Genomic DNA, 20,443 nt, shown 5'->3' with positions numbered 1-20,443 from the left:
TTTGAGCAGTTGGAGATCGATTATATCCTTACTACTGCTCAGCCCCCCGTCGTCGCCACAACCACCACTGCTGACCAGTCTACCGCCATGGCTTCAGCTACGACTGCTGATCCCGGAACGTCCACTGTTGCTGTCGGTGGTACTGACAAATTTGAGAAAGACAACAAGACTGTTCGTGGGCATCTACTCAACCATATGAAGGATTCTCTCTTCGATCTATTCATAGTCCAAAAATCTGCAAAGATTATTTGGGACAGTTTAGAATCTAGATATGGTGGGGATGATGCAAGCAGGAAAAAGTACGTTGTCGGTAAATTATTTCAATTCCAGATGACGGATGAAAAACCAATAATGGATCAAGTTCATGAGTACGAAAACCTGGTGGCAAATGTGCTCTTAGAAGGCATGAAGATTTGTGAGGTTTTTCAGGCGAATGCGCTGCTTGAGAAATTCCCTCCCTCATGGAGTGATTATCGAAACTACCTGAAACACAAGAAAAAAGAGTTGACCCTGCAGGAATTGATCAGTCACATGCGTACAGAGGAAGCCAACAGACAAAAGGATAAGCTCTCTTCTCAATCTTTAAATTAAGTTAAAGCTAACTTAGTTGAATCTTCTAGTGCTTTCAAAGACAGGTTCAAAAATAAAGGGGAAACAGGGTTTTAATGATAGAGTACAAAATAAGAAGGGATTTCAAATAAAAAATGCTGGAGGAAAAATTGAGAAAGCCAAACTGGTTTGTTATTTCTGTGGAAAACTAGGACACAAATCCTATCAATGCATCCAGAGAAAATACAAACGACCTACTCCACAAGCGAATCTCGCAGAGACAGATGATATCATTGCCGCCGTGGTCGTGAAGGCAAATCTAGTAGAGAACAAGTCTGACTGGATCCTAGACACCGGAGCTTCCAGACACTTCTGCTCGAACCTTGAGCTCTTCCAAGACTTCCAGGACTCCACCGATGGCGAATATGTCTTTATGGGGAACTCTACCACAGCTGGAGTACTTGGGAAATGGAAGATACTCTTAAAACTCACTTCTGGCAAAACTTTATCTTTAAGTAATGTACTGTATGTTCCTTCCCTACGTAGGAATTTGGTGTCTGGAGGTTTGCTGAATCGAGCTGGACTTAGGATTGTGTTTGAGGCCGACAAGGTTATCATCACCAAAAATGGTGATTTTGTTGGTAAGGGATATTTAGTAGATGCTTTATTTGTCCTTAACATTGCTTCTATTAATGAAATTGATTCACATTGTGCTTATATGGTTGAGTCTATTGATGTGTGGCATGGTAGACTAGGACACGTGAATATTGCATCAATTAAAAGGCTTAAAGCTCTAAATCTAATTGATACTTATGAGTTGCATGAAACCCAGAAATGTCATGTATGCGTAGAGGCAAAGTTTCACAAAAAGCCTTTTAGATTTGTCACAACTAGAAGTACTGAGCTACTTGAGTTAATTCATTCTGATTTAGCTGATTTCAAGAACACTACTAGTAGAGGTGGAAAACATTACTATATTTCATTTGTTGACGATTTTTCTAGATATACGAAAATTTATATACTAAAATCTAAAGATGAAGCTAGTAGTATGTTTTTGAAATTCAAAACTGAAGTAGAAAACCAATTGAATAGAAAGATAAAAAGACTAAGATCTGATAGGGGAGGCGAATATAGTGATAATTTCCTTAAAGAATTTTGTGAAATGAATGGTGTCATACATGAATTCACTGCTCCTTATTCATCACAACAAAATGGAATAGTTGAACGTAAAAATTTAAAGGAAATGATGAATGCTATGTGGGGGGGGGGGGGGGGAGCTGCGCTTTCTGCATGTTTTGTTCTTAACAGGGTCCCTCACAAAAAGCTGAATAAGACGCCGTATGAACTTTGGAAAGGATATTCACCTAACCTAAGCTACTTGAGAGTGTGGGGGTGCTTAGCAAAAGTGGCATATCCAGAATTCAAAAAACCTACGGTAGGCTCTAAAACCTTTGATTGTGTCTTTATTGGTTATGCTCAAAATAGTTCAGCGTATAGATTCATGTGCTTAAGGAATGATACAATTTGTGAATATAGAGATGCTGTATTCTTTGAAAATATTTTCTCGTTCGTCAAGAATTTGAGTGAATCATGTGTAACTCCAAAACAAACTTTACCCTCAATTTCTAGTGATGAGTTGGATTTTAAACGTAGTAGTGAGGTTACAAAAGATCTAGAACTTAGGAGAAGTAAAAGGCAAAAGATTAGCAAAAGTTTTGGACTTGACTTTTTAACTACCTTTTTAGTTGAAAAATCGGATAAAATAGATAATCAATTTGCTTGCATGTATCTAATAGATGAAGATCCTAAAACCTACTAAGAAGCTATTAGTTCTATAGATTCTAGCTTATGGAAAGAAGCAATTAAAAGTGAACTAGACTCCATAGTTATAAATCAAACTTGGGACTTGGTAGATCTTCATATAGGAAATAAACTTATTAAAAGCAAATGGATCTTTAAGAAGAAAATTAGACCAGATGGATCAATTGAAAAATACAAGGCTAGATTAGTGGTTGTAGGTTAGACACAGAAATATGAAATTGACTATTTTGATACATATTCTCCTGTAACTAAAATAGCCACTATTAGATCTCTAATTGCTCTTGTTGCCATTCATGACCCATTAATACATCAAATGGATGTAAAAACATTTCTTAATGGAGATTCAGAGGAAGAGATCTATATGACACAACCTGAAGGTTTTCTAATTGCTGGTCAAGAAAATAAAGTGATATGAACCAAGGAGCTACCGTTGTTATGCCTCATGGACCGATTACAAGATCGAGAGCTAGGAAACTTCAACAAGCTTTGCTACTTCGTGTCCAAGCGTTCTTGAACTCGACAAGAGAAATAAAGGAAGATGTGCAAGAAGTTAGAACTATGCACTTCAATTTGGTGCAAGTTATGCATTTTTAAGTGTTTTTATGGCAAGTTAAAGTCCACTTGGTCAAGGTCAAAGTCAACTCCATCAAGACAAGTCAAAGTCAACTCATTCAATTCAAAAACCAAGTCAAACACTCACATCCCTCATTATGGACGGGATTGCAATTATTTTGGTTGGCTTTCCATGTTCTTAACCTTTTCATTTGCTTGTCTTTTCATTTCTCGTAAGTTATGTCTTTTCATTTACAAGTCTTTTCATTTCTTGTAAGTTACAAGTCTTTTCATTTGCTTAAGACTTTTCATATGGCTTGTTAGGATGGCTATATATAGCCTTGAGATGTCTTGTTGTAACACAATTTGAAGTTGAATGAAAAGTGAGTTTTCTCATTAGCTTGGTTGAGAGATTTATCTCCCATTTCTTGTGCAATTTCTTGTGTCTTTAGAATTTGCATCTTAGGATCATTCAAGCGGTGTTGATCATACCTCTTGTGGAGTGATTCGAATCACGAGTTTAGAAACAAGTTTTCTCTACTCTTGATATTGATCATCAAGGTAATCCGTTCTAAAACTTTTCCTTGGGTTGATTCCATACTTGTTTTCGGGGTTTTTGGGATTGAGTTCTATGGGTCTTGTTCGTTAGCAAGGTTCTTAGATCCAACTCTCAAGGGTTTCTTAACATTTTGGTATCAGAGCTCTGATATATGTCGAGTTCAAGAGCAAGGTTCTTAGGCTCTTTGATCGGATATATGTTTCCTTGCATTTATCTCTTTGAATTCTGTGTTCCTTGCTTATGTTTTATTATATCTAAGCATATGCATTCTGTCAAAAAAATTACAAAAAAAAAAAGTATCAATTCCATTCATCTTTCCCAATTTTCGTCTTCTGCATTATTATAGATCTGGATCTTATCTACAAATCTGTCTTCTTTGAAGTCTTATGATTCGACTTTCTTAGTGGTGAAATTCGTGCACTTTGCTGATTGATTTATAAAAAAAAAAAAAAAAAAAAAAACTGAACGTGAAAGCATTTATTGTTAGCATTATTGTGCTTTTGCTGATCCATAACTGAAAAAAAAAAAAACGAAAGAAAGAAGAAAAAAAAAACATAGAAGACCCCATTTGTCATTACTTCTTTGTGTAGCCTTGCATTGAAATCTCATGCTACTTCCTTGTTGCTTAATTCCCAACCATCTTTATCTTTAACTCTACTTTCGTTTCTTTCTAGCTTCCATTATAACTCTGTCCATTATTTTTTTTCTTAACTTGTTTCTTTGTTGTTATTCGGGTTACTCCCAAAATCACACTCTTGTTTGAGTTCTTATGTGCTGTCTAAACCACTTGAAATGCACATAGCTTTTAACTTTGCTAGACTCACTTACCGATTTGTTTGAAGTGCATAAGAGTGTACTAAGTTGTGAGGGAGAGATTGTAAGGGAGCGATACATTATTTTGAGTGTTGAGGGTTAAACACGAGTGAACTTCACTAACGAGTGAATTAGTGAGGGAGTGCTTGTGAGGTCCATTTCTTGTCACTCTATTTTGTTTTTACAGCATGGCTAATCTTGGAGATGAAGGCAATATTTCTGATGCCCGGAGGAGAGAGGCGCTAGAAGGAACTGTTGAACGAATGATTCGTAGCATGGAGGCATTGACAGAACGGATAGGAAGGTTGGAGACTCAAAACCAAGCTCAGGAGAGAGTTCCACCACCTCCACCACCACGTGTTATGGATGAGGATGAGTATGAAGGTGATGGATCCGATCATTGGGAGGACGATCAGGCTACAGTTTTAGCGGGTCCAAGAGGGGGTGATAGACACGTTGGTCGTGGCTTAGATCGAGGGAGAGGCCGGGGAAGAGGCTATCATAATTTCCAAAGAGCCCCACGAGCGAATGCTCAAGTTGATCGAAACTTGGGAAACATCAAATTAAAACTTCCGAAGTTCTATGGTAAGACTGATCCGGAAGCGTACATTCAATGGGAGAAAGAAGTGGAGTTCGTGTTTGATTGCCATAATTTCAGTGAAGAAAAGAAGGTACGACTATGTCTTGCTCAATTCAAAGATTATGCAGTAACATGGTGGGACAAATTAATGTCAATTAGGAGACGAAACCTTGAGGCGCCAATCGATTCATGGTATGAGTTCAAGGAGTTGTTGAGGAGGCGATTTGTTCCTAGACATTTCCACAGGGACACAGCGCAAAAGCTCCAAGTGTTGAGACAAGGTAGTAAGTCTGTGGAGGACTATTACAAGGAGATGGATACGTTGATGAATCGGCTGGATCTTGAAGAGGACATGGAGAATCTCATGGCACGGTTTCTTAATGGCTTAAACAAGGAGATTGCGGATAAGGTTGATCTACAACCTTACTTTAACATCGAAGAGATGTTGCACCTTGCCATCAAAATTGAGAAGCAGCTCCAAAGGCGATCTCAAAGGTATTCTACTAAGCCCTTTTCCCATTCATCTTCTACATGGAAAACGGATAGTAAGAGTGCTGATTCTAAACTTAGAAATCGAGAGGCATATGAGAAACCAAAAGAAAAGTTTGAGAAAGGAGAGAGTTCCAAGAAGGGGAAAGAGAAAGTTGATGAACCTAATGTGAGGAATCGGGATATTAAATGCTGGAAATGTCAAGGAGTAGGACATTACAGTCGAGACTGCCCTAATAGAAGAACTATGATAATTAGAGAAGGAGAGTTTGTAACAGAAGATGAGAAGGAAGATGAGGTAGAAGAGGACGACAATGGTGAATGTGAGAGTGAGGAGTATAGTGAAGAGGACCCTACACATATGTCATTAGTCACTAGGAGAGCTCTCAGTACTCAAATTAAGGAGGATGGCCTAGACCAACGAGAGAACTTATTTCACACTAGGTGTCTTGTCCAAACTGTGCCTTGTAGTGTGATTATTGATAGTGGTAGTTGTACCAACGTTGTAAGTTCTATTCTGGTCAAGAGGCTTAACTTAGAGACAAAACCACATCCTAGACCATATAAACTTCAATGGTTGAGTGATTGTGGGGAGGTAAAGGTGAGTAGACAAGCTCTTGTTTCTTTTGCTATTGGAAAATATGTTGATGATGTTTTGTGTGATGTTGTACCTATGCATGCCGGGGATATATTGTTGGGTAGACCTTGGCAATTTGACCGTCGGGTAATGTATGATGGGTATGCCAATCGCTATTCTTTTACTCATCATGGAAGAAAAACTACTCTTGTACCTTTGTCACCAAAAGATGTGCATGTTGATCAATGCAAACTTGAAAAGAAGAGGCAAGAGGCTGATGCAAAAGCAAAAAGTGAAAAAGAAACAAAAGAAAATGAGTTGAGAGAAAAAAAAAGTTTGAGTGAAAAGCAAGGGAGTAGCAATCAGCCTAGTGGGAAAAATGAGAGAAAAGCCAAAACGGTGAGCTTGTATGCTAGTTCAAGTGAGGTTAGGAATGTTTTAATGGCGAAACGGACTGTTCTTGTACTTTTGTACAAAGGGTCTTGTTTTCTTACTAACGAGCTTAACACCTCCTTGCCTAGTATTTTTGTTTCTCTTTTACAGGAATTTGAGGACTTGTTTCCCGAGGAGATGCCCAAGGAATTGCCACCACTTCGTGGCATCGAGCATAAGATTGACTTCATTCCAGGTGCTACCATACCTAACCGACCAGCTTATAGGACTAATCCTACTGAAGCCAAAGAAATTCAAAGGCAAGTGGATGAATTGTTAGCTCATGGGTATGTACGCGAAAGCCTTAGTCCTTGTAGTGTGCCTGTTATTTTAGTGCCTAAAAAAGATGGAACTTGGAGAATGTGTGTAGACTGTAGGGCTATTAATAAGATCACTGTTAAATATCGTCATCCTATTCCTAGGTTAGATGATATGTTAGATGAATTGCATGGCTGTAGTCTCTTTACTAAGATTGATTTGAAATCTGGGTATCATCAAATTCGTATGAATGTTGGAGATGAATGGAAAACTGCATTTAAGACCAAATATGGATTGTATGAGTGGCTTGTTATGCCTTTTGGTTTAACTAATGCTCCTAGTACTTTCATGAGGTTGATGAACCATGTATTGCGTGAATATTTGGGAAAATTTGTGGTTGTTTATTTTGATGATATACTTGTGTATTCGAAGTCTTTGGAAGATCATGTAATGCATGTGCGTGCTGTTCTGACTACACTTAGAAACGAGAAATTGTATGCTAACCTAAAGAAATGTAATTTTTGCATGGAAAGGGTTAATTTTCTTGGTTTCATTGTGTCTAGTCGAGGAGTTGAGGTGGATAGTGAGAAAGTTAAGGCTATTAGCGAATGGCCAACTCCCACGAATGTTGGGGAGGTTCGAAGTTTTCATGGGCTAGCTAGCTTTTATCGGCGTTTTATTAAGGACTTTAGCACCCTAGCTTCACCTCTAAATGAATTGGTAAAGAAAAATGTTCCTTTTGTTTGGGGTACATCCCAAGAGCATGCTTTTAATGTTTTAAAGGATAAGTTGTGCAATGCTCCTCTACTTGCTTTACCGAACTTTGATTTGACTTTTGAAATTGAATGTGATGCAAGTGGGATTGGAATTGGGGCTGTACTAATGCAAAACCATAAGCCACTAATGTTCTTCAGTGAAAAGTTGAGTGGTGCTTCTTTGCGGTACCCAACTTATGACAAAGAACTTTATGCTTTGGTACGAGCTTTGCACACTTGGCAGCATTATCTTTGGCCAAAGGAGTTCGTCATTCATACGGATCATGAGAGCCTAAAGCACTTGAGAGGGCAAAGCAAACTGAATCGCAGACATGCCAAGTGGTTGGAGTTTATAGAGACATTTCCATATGTGATTAAGTATAAACAAGGTAAGGAGAACATTGTTGCAGATGCTTTATCACGAAGGTATGCTCTCTTTAATACTTTGAATGCTAAGATTTTAGGATTTGAACATCTCAAGTCCTTGTATCTAGATGATGTGTTCTTTGCTCCTTTTGTTGAATCGTGTGAAAAAGGACTTGTTGTTGATGATTACATGTTGTTTGAAGGATTTTTGTTTCGAAAAGGAAAACTTTGCATTCCATCTTGTTCAATTCGTGAATTGCTTGTAAAGGAAGCTCATGGGGGTGGTTTAATGGCTCATTTTGGTGTTTCTAAAACTTATGATATGCTTGCTGAACATTTTTATTGGCCTAAGATGAAGCATGATGTGCATAAAGTGTGTAAGCATTGTATTGCATGCAAACAAGCTAAGTCTAGGTTACAACCACATGGTTTATATTCACCTTTGCCTGTTCCTACTACTCCTTGGGTTGATATTTCTATGGATTTTGTCCTTGGTTTACCAAGAACTCGGAAGGGTAGGGATAGTATATTTGTAGTGGTTGATAGGTTTAGCAAGATGGCGCATTTCATACCATGCCATAAAACCGATGATGCTAAATTGATTGCTGATTTGTTTTTTAGGGAAGTTGTTCGTTTGCATGGCATTCCTAGAACTATTGTTAGTGATCGCGATGTAAAATTTTTAAGTCATTTTTGGCGTGTGTTATGGGGAAAGTTGGGAACCAAACTTGTTTATTCTACTACTTGTCATCCCCAAACTGATGGACAAACTGAGGTAGTAAATAGGACAATGGTTACCATGCTTCGAGCAATCATAGATAAAAATCTTAAAACTTGGGAGGATTGTTTGCCATTAATTGAATTTGCATATAATAGGGCTGTCCATTGTACTACTAAATGCACACCGTTTGAAATTGTATATGGTTTCAATCCTATCTCCCCACTTGATTTGTTGCCTATGCCTCCTAATGAATTTGTGAGTTATGATGCTAGCACAAAGGTTGATCTTGTCCATAGGCTACATAAAGAAGTTAAGGAAAGGATTGAGAAGCAAAACACTAAGGTTGCTTCCCGCATCAATAAAGGACGCAAGCTCCTTGTTTTCCAGCCAGGGGATTGGGTTTGGGTACATTTTCGAAAGGAACGGTTTCCAACTCAACGAAGGTCTAAGTTGCTACCACGAGGCGATGGTCCTTTTCAAGTCCTTGAACGGATCAATGATAATGCTTATAAGATTGATTTGCCAGGTAAGTATGGAGTGAGTGCTACCTTTAATGTTTCTGATTTGTCTCCTTTTGATGTAGTTGATGACTTCGATTCGAGGACGAATCCTTCTGAAGATGGGGAGGATGATATGAACCAAGGAGCTACCGTTGTTATGCCTCATGGACCGATTACAAGATCGAGAGCTAGGAAACTTCAACAAGCTTTGCTACTTCGTGTCCAAGCGTTCTTGAACTCGACAAGAGAAATAAAGGAAGATGTGCAAGAAGTTAGAACTATGCACTTCAATTTGGTGCAAGTTATGCATTTTTAAGTGTTTTTATGGCAAGTTAAAGTCCACTTGGTCAAGGTCAAAGTCAACTCCATCAAGACAAGTCAAAGTCAACTCATTCAATTCAAAAACCAAGTCAAACACTCACATCCCTCATTATGGACGGGATTGCAATTATTTTGGTTGGCTTTCCATGTTCTTAACCTTTTCATTTGCTTGTCTTTTCATTTCTCGTAAGTTATGTCTTTTCATTTACAAGTCTTTTCATTTCTTGTAAGTTACAAGTCTTTTCATTTGCTTAAGACTTTTCATATGGCTTGTTAGGATGGCTATATATAGCCTTGAGATGTCTTGTTGTAACACAATTTGAAGTTGAATGAAAAGTGAGTTTTCTCATTAGCTTGGTTGAGAGATTTATCTCCCATTTCTTGTGCAATTTCTTGTGTCTTTAGAATTTGCATCTTAGGATCATTCAAGCGGTGTTGATCATACCTCTTGTGGAGTGATTCGAATCACGAGTTTAGAAACAAGTTTTCTCTACTCTTGATATTGATCATCAAGGTAATCCGTTCTAAAACTTTTCCTTGGGTTGATTCCATACTTGTTTTCGGGGTTTTTGGGATTGAGTTCTATGGGTCTTGTTCGTTAGCAAGGTTCTTAGATCCAACTCTCAAGGGTTTCTTAACATAAAGTATGCAAGCTTAGAAAATCTCTCTATGGTCTTAAATAATCTCCTAAACAATGGTATGAGAAATTCAATAGCACTTTAGTAAACAATGGTTATAAAGTAAATTGTTCTGATACGTGTGTTTACTCAAAGTTGTTTGGAGTTGAATGTGTGATAATATGTTTATATGTTGATGACATGCTTATTTTTGGTACAAACTTACATGTCATTAATGATACCAAGTTATTGTTATCCTCACATTTTGAGATGAAAGATCTAGGAGAATCTGATGTAATACTTGGTATTAAAATAAGGAAAAATGATAATGGATTCTCCTTATGCCAGTCACACTATATAGAAAAAATGTTAAAGAAATTCAACTGTTTTGATAATCCACCTGTAAGAACACCTTATGATGCTAGCATTAGTCTAAAGAAAAATAAAGATGATACGATTTTTCAATCTGAATATGCAAAAATCATAGGTAGTGTTATGTTTTTAATGAACTATACTAGACCTAACATTGCATATGCTGTAAGTAGATTGAGTAGATATACACATAATCCTAGTAATGAACATTGGACCGCTCTTCATCGTTTATTGAGATATCTAAAAGGCACCATGGATTACTGTTTGCATTATAACAAGTTTCCTGCTGTGTTAGAAAGGTATTGTGATGCAAACTGGGTTACAGATAACGATGAGGTGAGCTCTACTAGCGGATATGTGTTTCTTTTAGGTGGAGGAGCTATCTCTTAGAAGTCAGCAAAGCAGACTTGCATCGCACGTTCCACTATGGAATCCGAGTTCATAGCATTTGAATTAGCATGACAAGAGGTTGAATGGCTGAGAAGTCTTGTTGTAGATGTGTCGTTGTGGGGGAAATCTGTACCTGTATCCCTTTATTGTGACTCGCAGGCTGCCATAGGGATTGCCAAAAACAGTGTGTACAATGGTAAGAGACGCCACATACGTCTAAGACATAGAGCTATGAAACAATTGCTGAAAAATGGCATTATCTCCTTGAATTATGTTAGGTTCGAGAGGAACTTAGCAGATTCTCTCACCAAAGGCCAACAATGAGGGTAATTGTAGAGTCATCAAGTTGTATGGGACTCAGCATTTAATGTTTCTCATTTGTGAATCCATAGCCCTAATTTTGGGTGGTCCAGGTATGCACCTGATGGATGTAATAAAACACAATGTGAATCCATAGCCCTTCTTTTGGGTGGTCGAGGTATGGACTTGATGGATGTAATAAATCACATAGTGAATCCATAGCCCTATTTTGGGTGGTTCTTATAACGACTTGATGGATAATGTTCAAAGTCTTCATAGCCCAGTTTTGAGTGGTTTATCGATGATAGACTTGATGAAACAACAGCGTGACCGTGAAGGTTAGGCCGCCTTCTATGAAAGAGTCAGAGTCTCTTTCTAGAGTTGTCACGATGGCCAAGGGTTCTATGTACATGGCAATGAATAGCACTTGATAACTATCGCGGAATCAATATCAAGGATTTAAACGTGTTGTGGGGGTCTCAACTATAATTACTGGAAGTTCAGGAGGTAACTCACTTTCACTACTTAGGTTGTTGCCTTACTTCACTAATACATTAATTCAAATCGAAAGATATTAATGTTTAAGTTGTCCATCATTTGCTCAGAAAAATTTGTTCTTATCTTTCTTCTTCTGTTTTACTCTTTGTCATTCGTGGGGGATTGTTGGGAATGATAAAGGTAAACCAATTCATTTTTGTCCAACATTGAAAGATTATCATTTGGAAAGTTGGTTTTTATAAGCCAAAACCATGTAGTGGGCTTATAAACATGGTGAAAGGTAAGCCCAAGTCTTGACCCACACGTGTTCTGTCACCGTCTGGTTAGCTTGGGCGTGAGGCTATCTTTTTTGGAACGTTTTCTTTTCCTAGGTTTTGATTTTGTCAAAACTGCGTGGCACACTTAGAGTGAATTCCACTCCATTCTAACGAGTGCACGTTTGTATCAGAGGTTGTGTTAACCTTGGGGAGCATTCTGGCAATATAACGATTTAGCACTGCGGTCGTGCCAATTTTGTTTTCAGGATAGTGGTTTCACCCACGACACAACAATTCTTAAATTGGTCGTTCCAATTTTGACCTTATCCTTCCTTCATTTTACACTTTGGGCTTAGGTGGTGTGGGGAAAACATCGAGATCTATTCTAGTAGGTGTGGGTCCCAAATGACGGGTCTTTTCTTGTGCAGTTTCTCCTGACCCTCCTTCTTGATAGTTGAGTGTGTGACCTCAGAACAACGTATTGCATATGGACCGAGGCAAAATTAGTCTGCATTTTAAGGAAGAGGAGACTACTTTCATCTTGAATATACCTATCAATGTTAGTTCGGATGATAAATTAATATAGAAATTTCGAGAAAAAGTTCTTTACACAGTGAAGAGTGTTGAATTATCATTTGGCTCAACATATTGACATCCATAGTTATCATTCTTCGTCATCACTTATAGTTTGCTTTAAAGGTGGAAGGGCTTCTGAATTTTGCAGATTCCTAGCAAAATTAAAATCTTTGTGCGCCATTTTTATGTCTTAGTCCCCTTCCAATATGGATAATTTATCGATCTGTGTTGATGTGGTGAATACTTGTGTTTTCTGTGAGAAAAACGAGCAGTGCGCCATTTGGCTAATATTTTTTATGTGGATGTGAATGTGGATTCTGTTAGCAATTCAAGCTTGGTCTTTGTCGTTGAAGGGGTTCTTACGTCTTTTTAGGTTTTTTTTTTTTTAAGTATTTTTAGAATCTTATCAACTTGTACGTATAGTTTAACGATTGAGGTATTAATAACCTCGTCTAAAAGTCGAAAGCTTAATTCTCCATTTTTTTTTACTAACTCTCCATCTCATATATATATGTTTCTATAGGTGCTTTTGAATGACGATACGAATATATATTCTTTCTCCATTTAAAATTATATTTATTCCCACAATCCATATCCTCCATGACGTAAAGTAGGAGTCTTTCCTAGATCATTCTCTAATTGTCCCTGTCTACCACCCACTCGAAATAGTCCCTCGCTATTCAATCCACCTCGAAAATAGAAGAAACATTAGCATTAGTATAATTAAAATGAAATCTACCTATAGTCCTTGAATTACCTAACACTATACTAATATAACTAAAAGAGAGAGAAAAGTATAAACACCAAAATCGTTTTTAGGTGGTTTAACTTTCCAACTAACGCCCACCAAACCTTGCCAAAAGAATAACAATATAATCAAATATTAATCCAATTACAATTAATCTTAATTTTTTTTTGTTATAATTACAATAATATTAACTTATTTTCCCTTTTGTTGTAAGCTTGTTAGACCTCAAATGAATCATGTTGTTTGTTATCAGATGAAAGAGAGAATAATTTGGAATCGGAATTTTGCACGATTTCATACCATTTTAACGGAAGTTAATTATTTAACCTCATACCATATTTTAAATTTTAATAAATAAATTAACATTAAAAGTCTATGTTAGTTTAAAAAAATTATAGAAAACATATAAATAACTAAATTTATTTTAAATCATTTTCTTTTTAAATAAGATAAATAATTTTAAGTTATTTTTCGATTTTAGATCATACTATTTAAATTTATTTGTGGAACACTTTTAATGCAAAACCGAAGTAAACTTTTCCTTATCCAATTAAACCTAAGGTAAAAAATTGTTCAATCAAACATTTTCACATTGTCTATTATTATATACCGAACTTCAAGTCATGCCAATGACAACAGGGCTGGACAGAGTGCAAAACTGTCCCCATCCCCGAAAAATACTTAGAATAGGGTTGGAATTGGGATGTCATCTTCCAAATCTAGCTGATGATTTCTTCAAGTTTTTCTTCACTATTGTACGTAGAAGAAAAACATTTCTCTGAAGGAATGAAGAAGAAGTAGTTATCTGACTTGGGGTCATAATATAACCAACCAAAAATATCCGTTATTTCTAATTTGGCTTTTCATTAAATTAGAAATTAATTATGGTATCTACACATTTTATTCATGATCAATCTATAATTACTCCTCACTACCAATTATCAGATTGACTTAATTAAAATAACAAAACACATCAAACAATTACATGTGTGACTAGATTATATTATTAAACATTCGTATCTACCACATTTTCTCTAATTAATTTAAAAGGAAAAAATGGGTTAATTGGATTAATTACAAAATTCGAACTTATTGTTGTTTTGAAAATACAAAGAAAAGTGATGGAAAAATACATATAGTAATTATAACAATTTAATCTCATCACTACCATACATACATTTACATTGACGGCAAGTGTGGTTAATTATAATTCTTGGCATCGATAATATTATTATTTAATTCATCCGATTCCGTTCACACCACCGACAGCGGCACCGACGACGACTTGTCGAAATCCGTGCTACGGAGGCTCATAATCCTGCCTCGGCTCCGACGAGTGAAATGCTGTTTCTTCCTCAAGCTCCCGCCCCGTGGATTGGGCTGCTGGGACGACACGTCGTTTTCTTTCCTGGCGCCGCCCTGGATCAGAATCCTCATGATCCGCGCGTACTGCAGCGACTGCGCGATCTGCATGGCGCTGATTCCCTTTTTGGTGAGGGCGTCCACGTCGGCGCCTCTCTGGACGAGCAGGTCGACGAGGGCGGGGTGGCCGGCCTCCGCGGCGCAGTGGAGGGCGGTGTAGCCGTCGTCGTCCGTGGCGTGGACGTCGACCCCGAGGTCGAGGAGGGCCCGGGCGGCGTCGTTTTGGCCCTTGAAGGCGGCCCGGTGGAGGGCGGTCCAGCCGTTCTGGTCGCGGGCGTTGATGGCGGCGCCGGAGTCGAGGAGGAGGCGGATGGAGCGGAGGTCGCCGTTGCGGGCGGCGGCGGCGAGCTTGTCAGCGAGGCGGAGGACGTCGAAGAGGCGGGTGTGGGAGTGGTCGAATGCGACGTCGTATGGCCTCTTCCCGGCCCAGTTTCGGATCTCTTTGTTGGCTCCCTTTTGGAGTAATAGCTTCACCATTTGTTCGTCCCCGATTCTCGCCGCCATGTGCAGCGCCGTGTCTCCTATTAATTGAAGGTTAAAATAAAACTAATCAAAAAGGATATACTACAAAGTAGAAACATATCATCAAGTTTGAATGGTACAGATGTTGCCACGTTGTATCACTTCACTGTCACGTCACTTTACCGTCTTTTGTTAAATGAAAAAATTTTAAAAATTGTTACAATGAGATGGTTATTTTGAAACAATTTTAATGGTGGAAGAGTTAAATAAAACTTTTTAAATTATAAAAGTACAACTGAAACTTATCATAGATAAAATTTGGGAACTTGTGTCAGGTGTATATGAGTTATTGTCACATCACACTTTTCTATCCTCATTTAAGAAAAGTTAATGGTAGGATAATTTGAAACAAGTTTTGAAGTTTAAAGGTAAAAATGAAACTTTTTCAAAGTTCAAGGTATTATTGAAATTTACTCTTAACCTAATTTTTATCTAAATTTTGGATTTCATCGAATTGCATTTCAAAACTTAAATTTTAGAAATGGTTAGGATTTTTATGTTCTAATTGATTTTTGTATTTTTTCTGTAAAATGGAGTTTAAACCTCTGATATAAGGGAAGGAATAGATTATACTAGGTATGTTGATTTTGACAAATTAATTTTTTTCGAAGAATAGAAAAGAAATAGTATTCCGAAGTTTAAAATAAAATATAAAATACAAGTAAGAACGCCATTGGTATGTTTTAGTAAAATTATTTAAATGTCGACTTATTTCTTTTTAGAAAATTTAAAGGTCGATTTTGTGCCTTCAAACTCATTTTATTACGTGCCAACTGCCAACAGGCCCAATTTGATTACCATTTTTAGAAAAGAAATTGTACAAAACTTTGTAATGGAAGTAAGTTTTTGAAAAGGAAGAAAAAGTAGTGACCTTGTTGGGCATTGCGAAGGTCAGGATCAGCGCCATTGGCAAGAAGCAATCTGGCGCAGTCCCGGCGGCGCGCCTCGACGGCAAGATGCAGCGCCGTGCTGCCATCGTTGTTCAAAGCGTCAACGGAAGCCCCTTTGACCAACAGCAGCTTCAGCACCTCCAAATGGCCCCCTCCAGCCCCCAAATGCAGCGCCTCTCCACGCTCCCTCTTCGCCCCACGCGCCAGCAGCAGCTCCACAATTAGCGCCTCCCCCGCCTCCGCCGCCGCCTCAAGCGCCGTCCTCCCGTCCCCTCCACGCGCCTCCACGTCCGCACCAAACTCCAGCAGCAGCTGCACCAGATCCGGCCTCCCCTGCGCAATCGCCACGTGGAGCAGAGTCCTCCCCTGCCCGTCCACCGCGTCCGCCGCCCTCCAGCTCGGGTCGCTCCGCTCCAGCACCTCCCTGGCCTCCTCCATGGCCCCCTCCGCCACCAGCTGCGCCGCCACCGCCGACCCCACGAACACCACGCGGATCCCGCTGTCGACGAAGACCTGCTTCTTCCTGGTGGTGAACCAGTCGGCGGGGACGGCGTCGGAGGCGAAATTGGAGGCGGCGCCGGGGACGACGACGCTGTGGAGGAGGAAGGAGTCATCGGAGCGAGGGAACGACTCTGGGAGATTGGATCCCGGCGGGAGATGGTAAACGATCTCCACCGTTAGATTGGCGAGCGGGGGGATGATCCCGGATTGGGGTTTGAAGGTGTAGCGGGATTTGATTAAGGGGCTGAGGCGGAAGGCGACGGGCATGGTGTACATGACGTTGCGGAGGGTGAGGTGGCCGGAGCATTTTCCGGGCGGTTCGATGCGAACCGGGATCAGGCTGGACGGTTCGACTGTGATGAGGCGGTCCATTTTGGTTTTGGTTGTTTGTGTTTGTGAGAGGAGGAGCAGTGGGGGAGTGTTTAAAACAGGGAGGGCCGGCGTTTGGGGTTTGAAGACAAGGGAGTGAGGGAGTGACAAATGTGGGATGTTAAAAACAATGGGAGACTTGTTCTATTATGCCTCTTGTCCTTTTGCATATTCCTTAATATATTAGTATATTACTATTACAATGGGGTTTTGTCTCTTTTTTTTTTCTTCTTAAAAAATGTAATTTATGGAATATGTTTTTCGTTGATGCGGGATTCTCACACATCATCAACTGTATGGTGAACTCTTGATTAGTTGAGTTGAAGACATGAAAACAAGACCTTACACTAGTGTGATGCTCGGTCACGTACCCCTTCTCGAAGGTTAAGTTAAGACTTAGTTTGAGCTAGTGTGTTGAGACAAACTTTAGTTATATTGAGTAGAGAATGTACACCTTGGAGAAGGGGGATTCTACCTTTTTATAGTGAAGCTTTGGGAAGTGTGGTATTAGGGAGGGTTTGATGAAGGGTAGCAGGTGTAGGTCCTTCGCCGAACCGGATTCATTACTGCTATGGAACTCAAGAACTCGAAGAATTGGCATTGGAAAAAAATTTGTATTCAAATTGTAATCTTTTAGAAGCTGGTATTACTAGTTGTCCCGTCCTCATTGACAGCCAGCCAGCAATTGTCGAACGAGATTTCCTTGCCTTCAGTCTAGCCACCTGCTCTTATCCCACCCTTTCAAACTACTTTTCCTTGCTTTAGATACGATGTCAAAGTCTAGCCTTAGTTAGCTCTATGAGATGAGACTTTTGATGCTTGTTTTTTTTTGCTCATTCTTAAAGTAAAGGGGAACACCTGTTAAGGCACTAATAAGAGCAACAGCTAATATCATTCAATTTTAACGCTCCGATTGATGTTAATAGATTTTTCGTCTATGACATCCACCCTTTCTAAGTCGATGTTGGGCTATCTTCGAGTTGGTGATAAGTGATTCTGCCCATCTCACTTCATCATTGACCTGTGAGAGCTAAGGCTCGAACATGTATTTTGGGGCGAGTAATTAATGTGGCAAGCCCTTAACCTACCCATAATAATTTTTAAATTATATTTTTTAAGGGAGGTGTGTTCTTCTTAAAAATATTTTTAATAATGTTTTTTTTTCCAAAAAAGGGAGGTGTGTGTTTTTTAAAAATATTCTAGTTTTGGACGATATGGCAGCTCCATGATGGTTGAAAACATGGTTTTAGTACATATTTCCATAAAATTCACATTTTGGAATTATGATAGTTTTTAGTTCAACAATGATGGAGAGTGAGGTATCTGGAACTTTTTAAAGTAAGGTAATGGTGCATGATCTATCGAACGGGAATTGACTAAAGTATGATAGTTTAGTTTTAGTGAATAATATTGGAATAAAAAAAAAGTATTGAAATGTTTGCAAAAAATGTCCACCCTACTTAATAACCATTTTGTTTTTTATTTTCTATTTTAAAAATTATACTTATACTCAAAATTTCTTTGATATGTTTTTTTTTCCATTTAAAAAATATATTTGAATTTTTAACTAAATTTTATAAATAAAAACAAATTTTATAAATAATTTTTCGGACTTAGATTTTCACTATAAGCTTAAATTTTTAAAAACTAAAAAACTAACCTCCCTTGCAAATTAAATTTTAATTCACCACCACATATTTATAATATTTCATATTATAAAAAAAAACTCAAATTAAATAACTATTGATTAATTTAAATTCAAGTGGGCAGAATCGTCAGCTGATTTTCTTAAGAAAAATACCACATATATTTTTAAAGAAAGGTCCTATTACAAAAGTCAAATTTTGGTTTATGTTTTTTGGAAAATAGAAAAGAGGAAGTTTGGACTTGGTTCTTCGCCATTTTTTTAATAGTTTCTATTCATCAATACCAAGCGTCACTTTATTATTATTAATATTGATTCAATTTGATATTTTTGTAATTTAATCTTTTTATTAAATAGGTCTTTTTTTTAATAGTTTGCAAGAGTAGTTGGAATTGAAATTCTGAAAAAAAAAATAGTTGGACATGAAATTCTGTAAAAAAAAAAAAAAGTAAAAAGTTGGAAATAAAATGAAATTAACCAACCCTAATTCAACAATGTTCGTTTGAAATTTGAATGTGTGATAGCTCTAGTTTTCCTATAAAATCTTACCTCGCTCTACTTTCTTGTATATTCAAGATGAGTATTTCAAATCAAGGTTAATTTAGAGAAAATTCAAGAAACCCATTGAACTAATGATTTTTTTATTAGAATATGTTATACGTGCGACCAAAGTTCCATTGGTGGCCATTTGGTCGAAGGGAAGATTATTGAGAATGCAATCAAAGTCTCATATTACCTAGGAAAGGAGAAGATCTTGGATTGAACCTCCTTTCAAATAGTCATGCAACCTGCTAATGACTATGTCATCGACGCTCGCCACTTTGTTAGACACTCTAGACTTTTCCTCACATGACTAAGTTAGTGACAAGGCTTGTTTTAGGCATAACCCTAATTAACCAGAAGATGATGTCTTTAATTTATATATCAAAATCTTCTCCTTATTTCTTGGCAATTCTTCCCCTTCCTTAGTTAATATGAGATTTTGATCGCATACCCAATCTTATAACCAGAGCTCGTTGTCTGGATTGATTGAGTAATACTGTGATTAGCGCACGGCTTACCTCAAGGCCCCATGTCCTTGCCTCTATTCCATCTCTAAGGGACAAGTTGAGATAATTTAGATACCGTTTGATTACCATTTCGTTATTATTTTTTTTTTAAAGAATTTTAGAAATTCTTAAAAAAACTATATAACAAAATAAAGGGAGACATAGGAATTAAAACTAATATTTGTAAGTTTAACTTTTATAAACAAAAAACAAAAAATGAAATAATAGTAATCAAACCGACTCTAAATGTATTTAAATTTAAACTAACCGAAACAAACTTATAATCTAAAGTTACAATTTGAATGGAGTCTATTAGATTTTTAGGATCCATTTGGTAACCATTTCGTTTGTTATTTTAATTTTTGACTTTTAGTTTTGAAATTCTAGGTAAATTTCAAAAATAAAAAAAAATTTATTCTAATATTCAACTTTTTTTTCTTTCTCATATTTATTTCTAAGAAATTTATTTCTTACTCTAAATTTTTTTTATTTCTATATTTCTCCCTACAAACGTTATTTTTCTCCTCTAAAATTTTCATATTTTGAATATTTATTATTGTTTGTCTCTCTCTAAATTTTTTTGTATTTTTGTTTTTTTTCTAACAGACTAGTTTCATTCCTCTCTAAAAATTTTATATTTTTCCTAACTTTTTTCTCTCTGAAATTTCATCTTTTATAACGTTTTTTTCTCTTCGTAGTCTATTTTTTCCTCTGAAAATTATATTTTATTTTCTCGTTCAATTTTCTTTCACTGTAACTTTTATTTATCTTTGTATTTATTTATTTTCTATAAAATTATATTTTGAATATGTTATTATCTCTAAATTTGTTTCCACTATAATTTTTCTTTTTCTTTATAATTTCTTTTTTCTTTAACATATCTTTTCTTCTCAACTTTATTTTTTTTCTCTACAATTTTTCTCTTTTTTTCTTTAATTTCTCTGTAACTATTCTTTTTTCTAAATCTTTTTATTTATCTCTTTAAAATTTATCT

General features: G+C 37.2%; 2 protein-coding genes across 2 annotated transcripts; one reads left to right on the top strand and one right to left on the bottom strand.

The window, feature by feature from the left end:
* Positions 1-4,482: 4,482 nt before the first annotated feature.
* LOC148211485 (uncharacterized) lies at positions 4,483-10,996 on the top strand. The gene is made up of 7 exons (XM_088124431.1): positions 4,483-5,369; positions 5,586-6,087; positions 6,484-6,659; positions 7,194-8,526; positions 8,752-8,998; positions 10,398-10,618; positions 10,832-10,996. The coding sequence occupies exons 1-7, from the start codon at positions 4,483-4,485 to the stop codon at positions 10,994-10,996; spliced, it is 3,531 nt and encodes a 1,176-aa protein (XP_087980557.1).
* A 3,097-nt stretch (positions 10,997-14,093) lies between these two features.
* LOC148211484 (protein VAPYRIN-like) lies at positions 14,094-17,042 on the bottom strand. Its single transcript, XM_088123685.1, has 2 exons — positions 15,867-17,042; positions 14,094-14,994 (listed from the first exon to the last, which is right to left on the bottom strand). Exons 1-2 carry the CDS (start codon positions 16,756-16,758, stop codon positions 14,306-14,308), a joined length of 1,581 nt encoding a protein of 526 aa, XP_087979811.1. The 5' UTR covers positions 16,759-17,042; the 3' UTR covers positions 14,094-14,305.
* Positions 17,043-20,443: the final 3,401 nt, after the last annotated feature.

The sequence above is a fragment of the Momordica charantia genome (genome assembly GCF_013281855.1).
Source record: "Momordica charantia cultivar OHB3-1 chromosome 5 unlocalized genomic scaffold, Mcharantia_2.0 BLBB01000005.1, whole genome shotgun sequence".
NCBI lineage: Eukaryota > Viridiplantae > Streptophyta > Magnoliopsida > Cucurbitales > Cucurbitaceae > Momordica > Momordica charantia.
This window is presented reverse-complemented; position numbering and strand designations above follow the sequence as displayed.